We start from the raw sequence: 15,293 nt of genomic DNA, 5'->3' as shown, positions 1-15,293 counted from the left end.
TCAAATGCGAGGCAATTGAAATTGTGCCATATTAAAATTATTGAAGGCCAAAAGGATGAAAAAAAGCTTGAGAAGACTTAGAAAAGTCAAAATAGTAGCTTAAACATTTGTAGTTAACATAAATTCATTTATCCTTAATGGGCTGAGGAGCAAAATTTGAAAAAAATAAGCACATGATAACTTACTCTTAGAAAAGAAAAGAATTTTCTAATTGTGTTGAAATGGAATGGGCTGCCTTGAATGCAATGATTCCTGCAAATCTGACAAACGTTAAAGACAGGTCAAATGACCCCCCACAGGAAAATATTGTAGATGAAATTTAAGGACATGAGGTAGACAAGTAAATTTTTATGTAAACAATATTCTATTTTAAAAATTCATAATTTTATGAAGAATTTTCTTCATCTTCTGATTTGTTAAGTAGAGAATTTAGCTGATATCACAGAAATATTTAATATATTATTTTTCCATTTTTATTATTATATATTTATTAATATGTTATTTTATGTTATATTCCAAAACATGCAATTCTATGTGATATGTAATATATTGTGTTTTTTAAAATGTATTTATGCAAAATTCATAAGGTACTATGAGCCACATGATTAATAGTTTTATCTGAACAGTGGTACAAAACCCATAGCGTCATGATATCTTTATGAGACTAAAAATCCCATATATATTACTGCCCAATGAGTAAACAATAGGTTCAAAATATTTCTTATAACTAATTGACTATGAACATGGCCAAACATAAATAGAAGCACGATAGTTTTCATGGTATATAAATGCTGCTAACTAGAAATATTTCTGAACAAGGTACCCATTTCACTATTGATTCAAGGCATTCAATAGTATTTTAATCATTTCCTCCCCAACTATATTATAATCAACTAAAATTAAGGTCAATTCAAACGGGTTTTGGAATTTGGCATTTAAAGGATGGACTCTGGATCATCTCCTATGTTACATTTTTTATTAGGTTGAATAATTGAGCACTAACTGTAAAGCTAAAATAAGTACTCATGAAATGCCACAGCCTTATATAAAGTATTAGTAACATGTTAATATAAACTGTTAAACATTCATTCATTTCCATTTTACATTTTATAATCTAAGTCGAGTGAATGTACTTAGTATTACATTTATTAATATATTTGACTATGCAGTTAAGCGTCGACTTTGGCTCAGGTCACGATCTCATGGTTTGTGAGTTCAAGCCCCACGTGGGTGTCTGTGCTGACAGCTCAGAGCCTGGAGCCCACTTTGGATTCTGTGTCTCCCTTTCTCTCTGCTCCTCCCCTGCTCACACACTCTCTTTCTCTCCTTCAAAAATAATAAACACTCAAAAAAAATTTTTTTAAATATATATACTTGACTATGATTTCACCTTGATAAAAGATTAATTTATTCTGAATTTTTTGCCTTACTTACCTACATATAAATTGACATATCTATTGGTAGTTTTACTAGTACTATACTTTGTATCTTGTCCTTATGCTGCATGTTGTAAATGAATGAGTTGAATTTTATACAGCATTGCTTTTAAAAATGTCTGTTGGGGCGCAGCTGGGTGGCTCAGTCGGTTAAGCGGCTCAGGTCATGATCTCACAGACCATGAGTTTGAGCCCCGCATCGGGCTCTATGCTGGCAGCTCAGAGCCTGGAGCCTGCTTCAGATTCTGTGTCTCCCTCTCTCTCTGCCCCTCCCCTGTTCATGCTCTGTTTCTCTGTCTCTCAAAAATAAATAAAAACATTTAAAAAAATAAGTAAAAATAAATAAATAAATAAATAAATAAATAAATAAATAAATAAGTAAATAAAAATTTCTGTTGGAAAGCACAAAGAGAGAACATGCTTGATTTCAAATAAACACTAAATTTCAGTCTTTCATAAAAACCTACATTCTAATAAAATTAGATTTACCCAATATTTCATTTGCTTTATCTCATATTTTGTTACATGATTCCTGCTTTCTGTCATAATATATAAGCTGCAAACTAAGAATAAAATAAATAAATAAATAAATTTCCCTAAGAAAGTGTTCAAGATGATCTCACTCAAGCAACTCTTCCCACACTTCAAATAACTCAAATCATTGGTTGGAATAATGAATTCCAGACCAGAAAGGACTTTATGCAGTGGCTTGAGCTATTATAGAAAGCTTTTATGTAGATTAGCATGCTTCCTGCTCTTCTGTGATCTGATTAGTTCTCATTCAAAGAAATATGGAAGATGAAACCATTATAAAATCAGGTAACTTCTTATAGGGAGAAATGCAGGATAGTCCATGAAAGAAAAAACTGACTGTCTTTGAAACTCTTAACATTGCCTTCAAATTTGTGCATAAATACTTGCATATATCATGAGTTAATCCAGTAGCATATCTAAATACTCTCATGTACTCATTGTCTCTAAAGAAGGGAATTGATCAAAACATCTAGTAAATGGGAATTAAAGTGGCATTTAGATAGGATAATATGATGAAATAATCATTTGGACTCATAAAAAGTCAGAGATTGATATATCTTTAGTGATACTCCAATTCAAGGGTCTTGTTTTATAAATTGGGAAGTTGAGAGTTGAGTTCCTAAATACTAATTTTTATGGCAGAGATAGTGCCCTCTGGATTCGCATCTACTGCCCTTTCCGTCTTTACATTTTTACCTTAAAGTTGCTCTTTTCTGCTTATACATGATGTATCTCACACAATGAAATTGCTGAAATTTAAATGAAGTAAAATTTTTTTTTTTGTTTTTATAGGATTTTACATTTCCACCCCAACTGGACCAGGAGGGAGACGAGAAAGAGTAGGGCTCTTAAGTCTCCCTTTAGACCCCACTTTGGAACCAGTCTGCCTCAGTTTCTGGTATGTCATAGACATATGTGAAATAAATACTGCCTTATTTAATGAGTAACATTGCCTTTGTCACATTGCCAGACTCTGATTTTACTAAGGCACCCAAGTTTTAATTCATTTGCTATTATTTATCCAACAGATAAAATAGCAAAATGATGGGAGACTCCCTCCCCTTCTCTAGGAACTCTCTCACTCAAGGAAAAATAGAGTATTTCAGAGAAAGTAAAGGATTTAGAAAAATCCTAAGTTCCATTTATTCTAATATTGTAGAAATCCAACCACTTCTGCTTGTTTCCCAATTAGGTATTACATGTATGGTGAAAATGTCTATAAATTAAGCATTAATATCAGCAGTAACCAAAACATGGAGAAGACAGTTTTCCAAAAGGAAGGAAATTATGGAGAAAATTGGAATTATGGACAAGTAACATTAAATGAAACAGTGGAATTTAAGGTTGGCAAAATACCTTGTGATTTATAATCATGTATTTGTGTTCTACAAATGGTGATACAATTATAATCTAGGTAACATGATGAAAAAATTATTTTTTTCTGAATATAGCCAAGTCACTTTTTCTACTTGCTTCATCTTTTTTTTTAATTTTGAGTGCCTACATTTTCATTTGTCCATTCATTTATTTAAAACCACTTATAGAAAAACAACTTACTACATGAAACTATTGTTTATAATGAGCGATAAAATCCATAGAAACTTTGTGATCTATTTCAGTTTTCTTCAGCAACTTTCTAGCACAAGTCGACCATGTCTTCCCATGTCCCCTACATACCAAGGACTTCAGCTTTCACAAACACCACCTAGATCAACCCTGCACTTTCTAGGGAATCATCCTTTCCTATTAGAACATCCACACCCATCAGTATCCATCCACCTTGCCTTACTTTGACTTAATCTATATATTTCCTTCAGAAACAAATTGTACAAGCTGTATCATTGGGAAGTTTCTGATCATTTATTTCACATTAAAGTGGATTAATTTTTCAGATAACAGCTTAATGTGTTCTCTTCCTAACGGTGTTTGCAATTAAAATACAGGATAATACAGGCTAATAGACCAAATTAACAATGTTTTAATCGGGTCATTTCGGACAAGAGAGTGTAACTCTCAGTAGGTGTCTGTTTGGACAGACATCGTCATTGTGAAGGCTTCAGTTCGCCCCTGTGATTTCGTGTAAGGCAGGCAATAATCAACCACACTTGTCTGCATTCCTTCCATTTTTCTTTCTTCTGAAGTCTTTTTTATTTTTTCTGTGAAGTTTTCTTCTCCAACTTTGTTTTCTGATAATTCGGAGAAGGATAAAGGAAAATACGACATCAAGGGAACTAGGAAATGGCAGAAGCAGGAAAATAAGTATGGTACCTGACTTGTCCACAGAGGATATGTTCTAAGACCCCCATGGATGCCGAAAACATAGATACACTCAAACCCTGTATATACTGTGTACTTTTCTATAAATACATACCTACAAAAAAGTTTCATTTATTAGTCAGTAAGAGATTTACAAAAATAATAAAAAAATAGAACAATTACAACAATATACTGTAACAAAAGTAATGTGAATCTGGCCTCTCGCTCTCTTTCAAAATATGTTATTGTACTTTATTCACCCTTCTTATGATGATGTGAGATGATAAAATGCCTATGTGATGAGATGAAGTGAAGTGAATGTTTTAGGCATTGTGACATGGCCTTATGCTACTACTGACCTTCTAACAATACCGAAGAAAGATCATCTACTTCAGAACTTGGTTGACCATGAGGATCTGAAATGGCAGAAAGTAATACCTCAGATAAGGGGAGACAGCTGCATTGCAGTGGCAAAATCTGTCTCAACTCATTAAACATTTTTTTAAAGTAGTGTAACTCCACCCACTTCTTCGAAGTTAGCTTATCAGGCAGTATGAGAGCAGCAAGTTCAACAAATAGTTGCACCTTGCCTCTGCCACTTTGTTATGAAATCTTAAGTCACTTTAGTCTCTTTGAAATTCAACCTGCACGTACATGAAAGGGAGAAAATAATCCTTCTTTGGAGTTATGTCTAGCATAAAGTAGGTGGGATGAATGAACAAATGAGTGAATGGATGACTGTATAATAGTGTTGAAAGAATTAAATGAGATAATGTATACAATGTGCCTTGCATAGCAATTAGCGTATAGCAGGTATTCTGTTTATGTCTTTCCTACAGAAGAGGATCCAGGAACGTTCAGCTAAAATACTCACTGTCCTTAAGAACCTAATATGTTTCATCTGACCACTTGAAACTTTCTTCCAAGTCTGGGTCTGTGTCCTCTGGGCATTACCCTCACACAGGATCTCACACCAGCTTTCTGGGTGAACTATATCAGAACTAGTTGGCCCTGAATGATCATATTATACCCATTTTTCCCTTGTCCCTTTCTTTTCTCATTTAAATTGTTCAGTTGGTGTGTCTTCCCTTTAGGGTTTGTATGCTATAAGAAGACAGACAGCTACCTGGATTTCTAATAGTGTTGCAGGGAGGAATCTGTGAGAAGAAAATGCCAGAAAACGTGGATGTGTGGCAGAATTCAGTAGAGTATGACAAATCATGAGAGAGAGAGACAGACAGAGACATAGAGAAACTGTGACAATATTGCCTAACTCAGAAGGAAGACACCAGTGGACATAAGTAAAGGAGTGGACTCAGCAGAAGGATTATAAAAGAGCATGATCTATCAATATTCCATTGTACAGACACTTGCCCTCTTATATTTAGAGTTGGTAATACTGATTCTCCAGAGAATGTTGGGCCACAAGAACCAAGTCAGAGAAGATTAGAGTAGAATGTTTCATATCCTTCTCTGAATTGCAGGTTGCTTTTAATGCTTTTAAAAACCAGTTCCTGAGTGATATAGCTTTGGATGACATTAGCCTAACATATGGGATTTGCAATGTGAGTCTTTATCCAGAACCAACTTTGGTCCCAACTCCTCCACCAGAACTTCCTAGTAAGTAACTATAACATGTATTTTACCAATTAAATCGTTAATATTTTCAGGTAGATCTTCCTTTGACTTTTTAAATTATCTTAGTCTAATATTTTTTCACTGAAAATCTAAGACTTCAAAATATAAGTAAAATGGAAGCTAACAAAATATTACATGTTATGCATACACTCATAAAGAAATCATTTGGTACTTTGTTATGCATCATATTTATAATAATGTTAGTATATTTTTTTAATAATTAAGGTGTTGATTTCCATCCTATTTTCACTAAAATACAAATTAAGGCTGTATTGACCATGTGGCATGGCTGAGAATCTTTGGGGGAAAAAAACCTTAAGATTTTCATGGTCTTCTTAAAAAATGATGTTAGATCTCAAGAAGAGTTTAGTTAAGCTTGAAACCCACCCAGCCTTTTTCTGGAATAATTTAATAGTAATTATTGGGCCTGGACTTTGACTATACACACCAAGATCACATGAAAGATTTTTATCCTGAAATGATGCCTTCGTAAGGCCCTGCAATGTACTCCCTTCGAGGGGCCACTACCGTGTTTCAGCTGAGCAGTGACCAGTATTTCCCTTGTCTTATGGATTCTTTTAAGACAAAAAAACAAAATGGAGCCTGTGTCTACCTGTGTTTTTAATACAAATTGGACACATGACATTTCAGAGGACAAAGGGGCATTACTATCCATCTTAGCATGTCAAAGGAGACCATAACTACATACTACTTTCAGACTACAGGATTTGGCAGGAAAAAAAAAAAGGTACAATGATAAATTATATAAAACAGGTATTGCCTTTATTGAGATGTCTTCACTGCATTGCAGTTTTGATGTAAAAAAAACAACCTTTTATCCTTCTTTGGATTATGGTACTTGGAAGCTGAGCTAGCTCTACAACTTTGCTTGTATCAGACCTCATGGATGTTTTTCTTCTGCCATGGATCTGAGCCCACAGACAGCACTTCTTCCATTTCCCATTTCCTTCCAAGTGCACTTGAAACTCTTCCCATAATCACACCATCAAATCAACTTGGAGAACATATCCAAATTTGACTTTACTTCCAAAACTACATGTTTTTCTGCTTTCAATCTTTACCTTAAAAAAAGAAAAAGAAAGCAGACTTTCAGATGAGGGGCTTTATCAACTCAAAAGTTCTAAAGATAAATTACTGGTGTTTAAGAGCATATACATTGTCACACTGGTTCCATGCCACCATAGTGAATGTACTTACTTTCACTTTTAGAATTACATAGTGAATTCTACCAAAAGGCTAGTTTACTCTTACCATCTTTCGTATTAACAGGTTTAGATGCTTGAATAGACTATACATAAATTCCTCAATATTTCAAACATTCATTCAAATTTTATAAATATCTACTATGTAAAAAGCATTGCATAATAAATATAATACATAGCAGTAACCAATACATGGAAAAAATAAATATAATCTATGTAAATAAATACTTAAGACAAAATATAATTATGTACCCCTAAAAGTAATAAACTAGAAAAGTAAGTGATAGACTTTGGAGAAGAAAGTGTGAACTAGAGAAGTCTTTAAGGAAACATTAAGAGACAGTAGAACACTTATAAAATTGAAACAAAGGCAGAAAAGTAGCACGCATTCTCACATAATAATTTGGCCACAAGATTGTGGCAAGGAGTGACTTTCATGGCACCAAACTCTGATTCTTACTCACCTTTGCTTCACAATTGTCTGACTCGTTCTTAACATCACACAAATAGATCAATAAATATTATTAGACCTGAACCGATCTCTCTTTCTTTTTATGTTGACTGTAAATTTCTTTTGTGACACAAACATTTTTGTAAAACAAAATTTTGATACCAGAACTAAGATTTGGAAATGAAGGAAGGGATGGGATAGAGAAAAAACCACCATGAATACAATAGTTTGGGCTATCCAGCACTGTTTAAATTAATTGTTTGACTTCATTGTTGGTAGCCCACACCTTATCTGTCTATAAAACTTATATATAACATTCTTATATAAAACATTCTTATGCAAAAACACCCACCACATTTTAATTATTAAAATTACTACTGGTTTGATAAATAATTCCTATGGATACCAAATATTAGAAACATCCTGCCTTTTTTTTAATGTTTATTTATTTATTTTGAAAGAGAGAGAGAGCAAGGGGTTGGCAAGGAGAGAGAGAGAAAGAGAGACAATCCCAAGCAGGCTCTGCACTGTCAACACAGAGCCTGACAGGGGGTTCGATCCCAGGAACTATGAGATCATGACCTGCGTTGAAATCAATAGTCAGACACTTAACCGACTGAGCCACCTAGGTGCCCCAACATCTTGCTATTTTTATATTTCAATCATTTAAAAACAATTTTCATAATCCTTTCTGCTGGTGTGTTTCTGTATTCATAGATAAGTGGTCAAGAAGAAAAATTTTCCAGTGGAATTAAGTTTCATAGGCTTGGTATTTTTAAAATAATAGTTTCATCATTATCTGAAATCAAAAATGCAAGATAACTTTTGTTCATAATAGCATACATACAAGTAAAACTTCATTATAATTTCCCACATTAAAACTTTAACTACATAAGCCATTCAGTCCTCATATCTATTCTAGTCAGAAAGAGAAAAAAATAATACTTCAATGTCAAGGAAGCATGATATCCTTGCATATTTTAACAATAGGGATATTATAACGGTAGAATGACCTATCTGATTTTAAAATATAAACTTTAGAATTTTCCCAAAGTGTATTTGTTCCAGTTTCCAAATGGTTCACTTCAGGGCAATATTTAGCACAGCAGAAAATGTTAATTACCATCAAATGCATTCTGAACAATTTCATTCTAATGCCATTTGCAATTGGTTCAGTGAAATTCTTATTTGAGCAGAGCTTTTCTGGTTCCAGATCACTGATTTGTTTAAGCAGGAATAAAAGGAAACCATGGCTGACTGGCTAATAGCCTTTCTTTAGCTCTTATAGAGCATTTAAATAAGAAAATAATCCCAGACCAGTAGCTGACTAGCAAAATTCCTCCTTTGTTCCTAGGCATCCACATTGTGCCTAGTTTGGAGAATTGTTAAGTTCAGTTTTCGTAAGTACAGGGATTCTTCCATTTTGTGGCTTCAATCACTTGCTGGTGCATTAGCTATACAATTGTTGCCCTCTGACATTAACACAAATAATTTAAGCGTGGGGATTGTATTGAGAACACTTTTAAAAAGTACACATTCCATTAAACAAATATCATGTCAACTTGCAACACAATTTGGGTGATTCGTGACAAGATACCTACTAAATAGAATAAGAATAAACAAAAAGAAATCCACACTTCACGTCCCTAACTTATTTCTGCGACTGTTAAAACTACTTAAGAAAAAAAATTATAAGCCATAGTTTCAGCTATTTTAATAGTCACTCTTTATTTCCACAATTTTGCTCTATTTGGCCATCATTTAGGCCATTTTCCATGTCCAAAGACCAAATCAAAGTTAATTTGGAAAGTTTCATAGACAGGACGTTATACTTTGAGTTAAATAATCTAACTTAAATTCTTCATTTCTATAGAAATGAATCGGTACCTGTCTACTTGTCTTATAATTATATGAGGCTCATATTCTAGCAGAGCTACTTACCTTTTATATCATTAGTATGACTTGATATAGCAAATTCCATATTAACTGCACTCACATGCATTCATAGGTCACTAGAATATATGAATGGAATATAAATTTTGAGAAACCAAACACAAAATTTTCATGGGAGACTCCATTTTATATTACAACCTAAATTTTTTAAATGTTATATGTAATAGTGTAAGTCTTGTCTATTACTATGATGATGAAAAGTAATTGCTGACTTTAACATTATTTAAGCATCAATGAGAGATACTATTTCTCAAGGTGCATCTATTGTTTTTCCACAAATACCTTTAATTTGAACCTTCTTCTTGTAAGTGAGAGCTGGGCTTTTTTCTTTTTCACCCCACACTGACACATATCTCATGAACGTCAGAGGCTTCAGCATGGATTAAAAATGACATACCTCAAGGAAAATATCTATCCTTGACAACCACTTTGCAAAATACTGCATGCTATTTACATACTGTATGGAGTGAAAATCCCTGCTGGCATAGTAAGGAATTAATCAGAATACAAATCTTTGAGAGAACAGCTTCAAGAAAAAGAAAAATGAAAAAATTTAACAACTGTAAATGAATAGAGTTCCCTGTACCAGACAATTTAACTCTTTAGTCTCTGGGTGGAGAGAGTTTATCTAATGACACAGTATGACTGTGATACCCAAAAGTATGTTTTATGAGTCTTCAGCCCCTCTATTAAGAAGCTATGTCTTTACTATAGCAACACAACTCTTAAAATACATTGTGTCTTCGTATTTAGAATGGCTGAAAGTGCTTTTTCCAATTCCTTACTATCATATGTATACAGAGTCACTGACATATCATATCAGGCCAAGGGTCAGAGATATCTTACTACTGAGTTATTAGATATGAAATTATATGTGAGATGAATTTCAAAAAAGGGATTTTTAAGTATTTCAGAATAATGAATTTCTAAGACTTCTATTTAGTGGAGAAATGCTAAGTGAACTGTCTGCCTTGACAGGCTTCACAATTACGCTTGACAACATTTTAGTTCTAGTTGTGTATTTATTAAAGTCCTACCTACTCATCTATATCTAATATAATGTACTGTTGTGTTCAGTTATGTGAAAATTCAATCCCTTCTCCAAAATGTCAGCTTTTTACTCCGTTAGAAGAATACATTTTGAGATTTTCGTATTCCTTGAAAAGAAAATATGAATGACGGTTTAAAATCAACAACAACAAAACAAAAACAAATCCACTGGCCACGTCTAAATCTGTGAAATGGAAAGAACTGGTTTTCCCCAATCTGCAATCTGCAATGTTAGTTTTGCCCCTGCAATTATACCTCCCCCTTTCCCATTAGTTTCACAGAGGATTTATGGGAGATTTTCATGGCACTAAGAATTATTAAAATTAAATGAGTTGTATGTTAGTGTGGTTGGAGGGATTGCCATAGATCCTTCTTCAGAAATCTTTACTGGACAATTAATCACATAATCAAGGAGAGTATTAGCCTCAGAGATGGGAGCACACAATCCTCTTGCCTTTCCTTCCTCCTGCCCAGTGGAGAACCTGCTCTTTTTCCCCATTATCACTCTTTCTTTGGTTTAAGTATTTTCTTCAACAACCTATGTACAGTACTTTCTTTCTTCTAGATCTATCCATCATTGACCTTACTTGTTAGTACTTTCATCTATGTTCCTTTCTACCCTCCTTTTTTCTGTCTATACCCAACAAGTTTTATGTCACCTACCATCAAGTGGCACATACTGAGACACAGTCAAACCCTGTCTATAGCTTAGACCAGACAGTGGAAATAATGCAGGGTTTAATCAACTTAATCAGAAGACATATTGAGGGATGAGCTTGAGATGAACTGAATTGAAGTCTTGACTTTGACACTAAATGGAAGTGTACAGTATTAGCAAGTAACTGAATCTCTCCAATGCTTTTATTTCCACTTAAAATTGAAATAATAAAAGTAATTACCTAACCCACAAGTATGTATTGGAAATCAGTACTGAATATGCCAGGTAATGTGTAGGCACTTTTCATAATTATGTCTAATTTTTATAAACAACCCTGAAAATATCTAATATATATCTATTTTATGTATGAGAAAACCAACTCTCAAAAAGACAAGTAGCTAACTCAGGGCAAAAATTTAATCCACCAGCTCCAGCACATCTTCCTTTTATACATCATGTTCTCTCCCAGATGAGACGATGTGCATGGAAACAATGTGCAAATGATAACGTTTTATAAGAGATTATATTACTCTTGCTAAGCTCATCCGGATCTGGCCCAGCCTGCCCAGGAGAGTGTGTAAGGTAGACCAGGCTCCACACCTTACAAAACAGGATGGGATGGCAACACTACTACTGGGCCACAGCAACTGCCCCTCTCCGCCCTGTCGTATACATCATGCCACGCAAACCTAAGAGGCTCATTGCATGCAAATTTGGAAGAAGCACATGAATTGTAAAGATCTACATAAATGAGATAGATAACATATAAAAGAGGAACCAGGGAGCCTGAGTGGCTCAGTCGGTTACGTGTCTGACTCTAGATTTCAGCTTAGGTCATGGTCTCCTGCTTCCTGACATTGAGCCCTGCTTCAGGCTCCATGCTGACAGTTCAGAGTCTGCTTGCAATTCTCTCTCTTCCTCTCTTTTTCCCCCTGCCCCATGTGCACTCTCTCTCGTTCTCAAAAATAAATAAAATAAATTTTAAAAAATAAAACAAATAAAAGAGGGACCAAAGAAGAGGGTATGACTGAAGGCACTGCTGTAGATATAGAGACATTTAATTATCCCTCCTATTATCTGATTTTTATCTTATTAGGAGTAAATAACTTCAGTATCATCTGCCTTTAATAACAGTAAAAATATATACTTAATCTCAGTTTCCTATATCCTTAGAATTAGGTTACTTTTATCCTCTTGATTTTAAATGTAACATGCTAATAAAAATAAGATAGAATAAGGATACTTAAACTAGCTGGTAAAATTTTATATTACTCTAGAATTTTCTTCCTAAGCAGGAGGATAAATTTAAAATAGGTTAAGAATTTCACAAAGTTAATATGCCTACTTAAATCATCTTAGTTTTCACTAGGATACCTGTGCTCTATTTTTTCTAATAAGTGTTTCCTCAACTTGACTCCTAGACAATGTTAAGTACAGATCAGTCTAGGCCAATTATTTAGCAAGTGAAGTTTCAGTTTGTCTCCCGTTCTTGACAGTAAAACAACTCAGTATACAGAACAGTGAGGCTTCCTCTCTACTGAAAAAAAGAAAGCTAGATAGACAGAAAGAAAGAAGGAAAGAAAGAAAGAAAGAAAGAAAGAAAGAAAGAAAGAAAGAAAGAAAGAAAAAATAGTAGAAAAACAAAAAGAAAGAAAAACGTAAGAAATGGCCAAATGAGTCATTTACTAGCCCTTCTCAGAAGGGCAGAGATAAGATCTGTTCTATTATAAATATTCTTTTTTTTTTCTATAGCAAGGAGTATCTGATACCTTATTTCATGAAGCCTATTTATAAAAGATGCTCAGAAAAATTATTCCTTACCCAAATAATTTTGGGAAATGCTGCATACTATTATGCCTTCTTGGAGATTCATAAATAACATAAGAATATTTAATGTTTTGAGAAGTTCTTCAGTAAGGAGACCAGTTTACCTGTAGTTTTTCATTACTTAAGTTGCAAGGTTTTCTTTTATACACACTATGCATTTTACCTGTCAAAATCAGTATTCCAAGAAATATAATTGGAAATTTGCTAAGATATAATATTATTTCTCTGAAATAAGCATTGTGTTACTAATGATTTTTTGTTATTTCCTTTTCAGCGGACTGTGGAGGACCTTTTGAACTGTGGGAGCCAAATACAACATTCACTTCCATGAACTTTCCAAACAGCTACCCTAATAAGGCTTTTTGTGAGTTGTTTATTTTCCCAAGCCATGAGAAACAGAGGTGTGTGTGTGTGTGTGTGTGTGTGTGTGTGTGTATATATACATATATATATGTATATATATATATATATCAAGGCTAGATTCCCACCTTGACACAGCAAAGTGGATTAGAAATTTTCCAAACCTGACTACAACTATCACATCTATAATATTGCATAATATAATGATAACAACAATAACAATAATGATTACTAACTTACTTAGCATTTATTTCATGCCAGGCACTGTGCTAGTGCTTAATATACTGTTTCAGTCAATTCTTACAATAATTCTTTGAAGCAGGTGTTATTATTATAATTCTAAAATTTAAAAATTTAATAAAACCAGTAAGTAGAAGTACCTTACTCCAGATACTGTTCTCTTAATCACTCATCTTGATTATACATACAATGTCTATATTATATATAACAAGTTTGCAATTTCATAGAATAAAGTCAGCGAAAGTGCAAAAAGTAAAGGGCCAACTGTGATATCCACACCTTTTGTAAATATAGACCAGTGTCAATAAAGCAGGCAGCTAGAGTCAGGTAGCTAGTTTCTCAGTATAAAAGATGAAATAATGAGGATTCACTAGAAAATCATTAAGTGTAGAGGGAAGAATAGTTTGCTAAAACTGAACAGAGCCTATATCTAGGTCAATATTTCTAAGTAGAGTAGCTCATTCAAACTGCATAGAAATTATGTTAAAGATGCCAATTCCCCAGCCCATCCTACAAATATTCCACTTCAGTAGGCCTGGGAAACAGATATGTTCCTCACATGGCCGCATCGAAGATAGCAACACCAATCTAAATGGGAAAATCTACCAGTAAAAGAAATGCTCTAATGACAGTGAAAAATGTGTTGTTAGAAAATGTCAGCTTTTCTTCCTTGAAATGACCCAGAGATAAGTAAATATCACTTTCATAGGAGAATAAAGTCACTATTCCAGGGGCTTATCTGATCCAAAAAAATAAACAACCATGAATCTAATTTGACTTGTAGGGGGAACCAGAGATTATCATCTCTACTCCACATTGAAGACATCTTTTAAACATATCATTTGTACAAAATTTCTGAAACATCAGTGGAATATTAAAAGAACAATTTGAACAAATTTATTAAATTTGTTGATTTATTAAATAAATATTATTGGGCACTTTGTTAGGCACTGAAATGAGAAAAGAAGAAACAAACATGACACGGTCTAGATGAAGATGTAGATAAATTATCAGGCTTTACAAAATACCCAAGGTAGTGTAACAATAAAAGGAAAGGCAGGGTGCTGTGGAGGGACATGATATTTACCTAATATATGAAAGTTCAGAGAAATTTGAAATTCTCAAGGGAGTAAAGCTTTTGAGGGAAATCAAAAGAAGTGTGTTCTAAACTGTGTTGTCATGTTTTACTTTTAAGGTATTTGGAATTTAAATGCACAAAAGGGAAAGAATATACAACTTCATTTTCAAGAATTTGACTTAGAAAATATTGCAGACGTAGTGGAAATCAGAGATGGTAGAGGAGATGATTCTTTGCTCTTAGGTAAGTCTGCAATTTAAGTATTGTGAAGGTTGTATGGCTCAAGATGTTGGAATGATAGAGAAAGTATTTCCCAATAAAAATAATCAGTCTTTTACAACAAGCAAAATGACATTACAACAGCAGAGTAACATGTCAAATTTTATGTGGAGCTTCCAAAATGAGAGTGTTTGCAATAATGAGAGAGTAATATTCTTCTTGAGCATCCTTGGCAAACCAGAATTAATATTTTTGCATGAGTAGTTTCTACCAGCTATATTAATTCACTACAGTGAGCATTATACCTTGGAGACTAAGAGCTAAAAACATGCATTACTCAGTTTAATATGCATTATGTATACATCATATT

General features: G+C 33.7%; 1 protein-coding gene across 1 annotated transcript in view; it reads left to right on the top strand.

Annotated features, from left to right (window-relative positions):
- TMPRSS15 (transmembrane serine protease 15) overlaps positions 1–15,293 on the top strand; it is a 126,553-nt gene that overhangs the window by 58,937 nt on the left and 52,323 nt on the right. The window contains exons 12-16 of the mRNA XM_086676348.1: positions 2,763–2,868; positions 3,163–3,313; positions 5,711–5,846; positions 13,301–13,390; positions 14,822–14,947. Coding sequence (XP_086532474.1) covers positions 2,763–2,868; positions 3,163–3,313; positions 5,711–5,846; positions 13,301–13,390; positions 14,822–14,947 — 609 coding nt within the window. The remainder of the gene's footprint in view (positions 1–2,762; positions 2,869–3,162; positions 3,314–5,710; positions 5,847–13,300; positions 13,391–14,821; positions 14,948–15,293) is intronic.

Source organism: Puma concolor, chromosome C2, assembly GCF_028749965.1.
Source record: "Puma concolor isolate L17-30 chromosome C2, mPumCon1.1.hap2, whole genome shotgun sequence".
In the NCBI taxonomy this organism is placed as follows: domain Eukaryota; kingdom Metazoa; phylum Chordata; class Mammalia; order Carnivora; family Felidae; genus Puma; species Puma concolor.
Note: the sequence above shows the minus strand (reverse complement) of the source record. Positions and strands in the feature narration are given on the sequence as shown.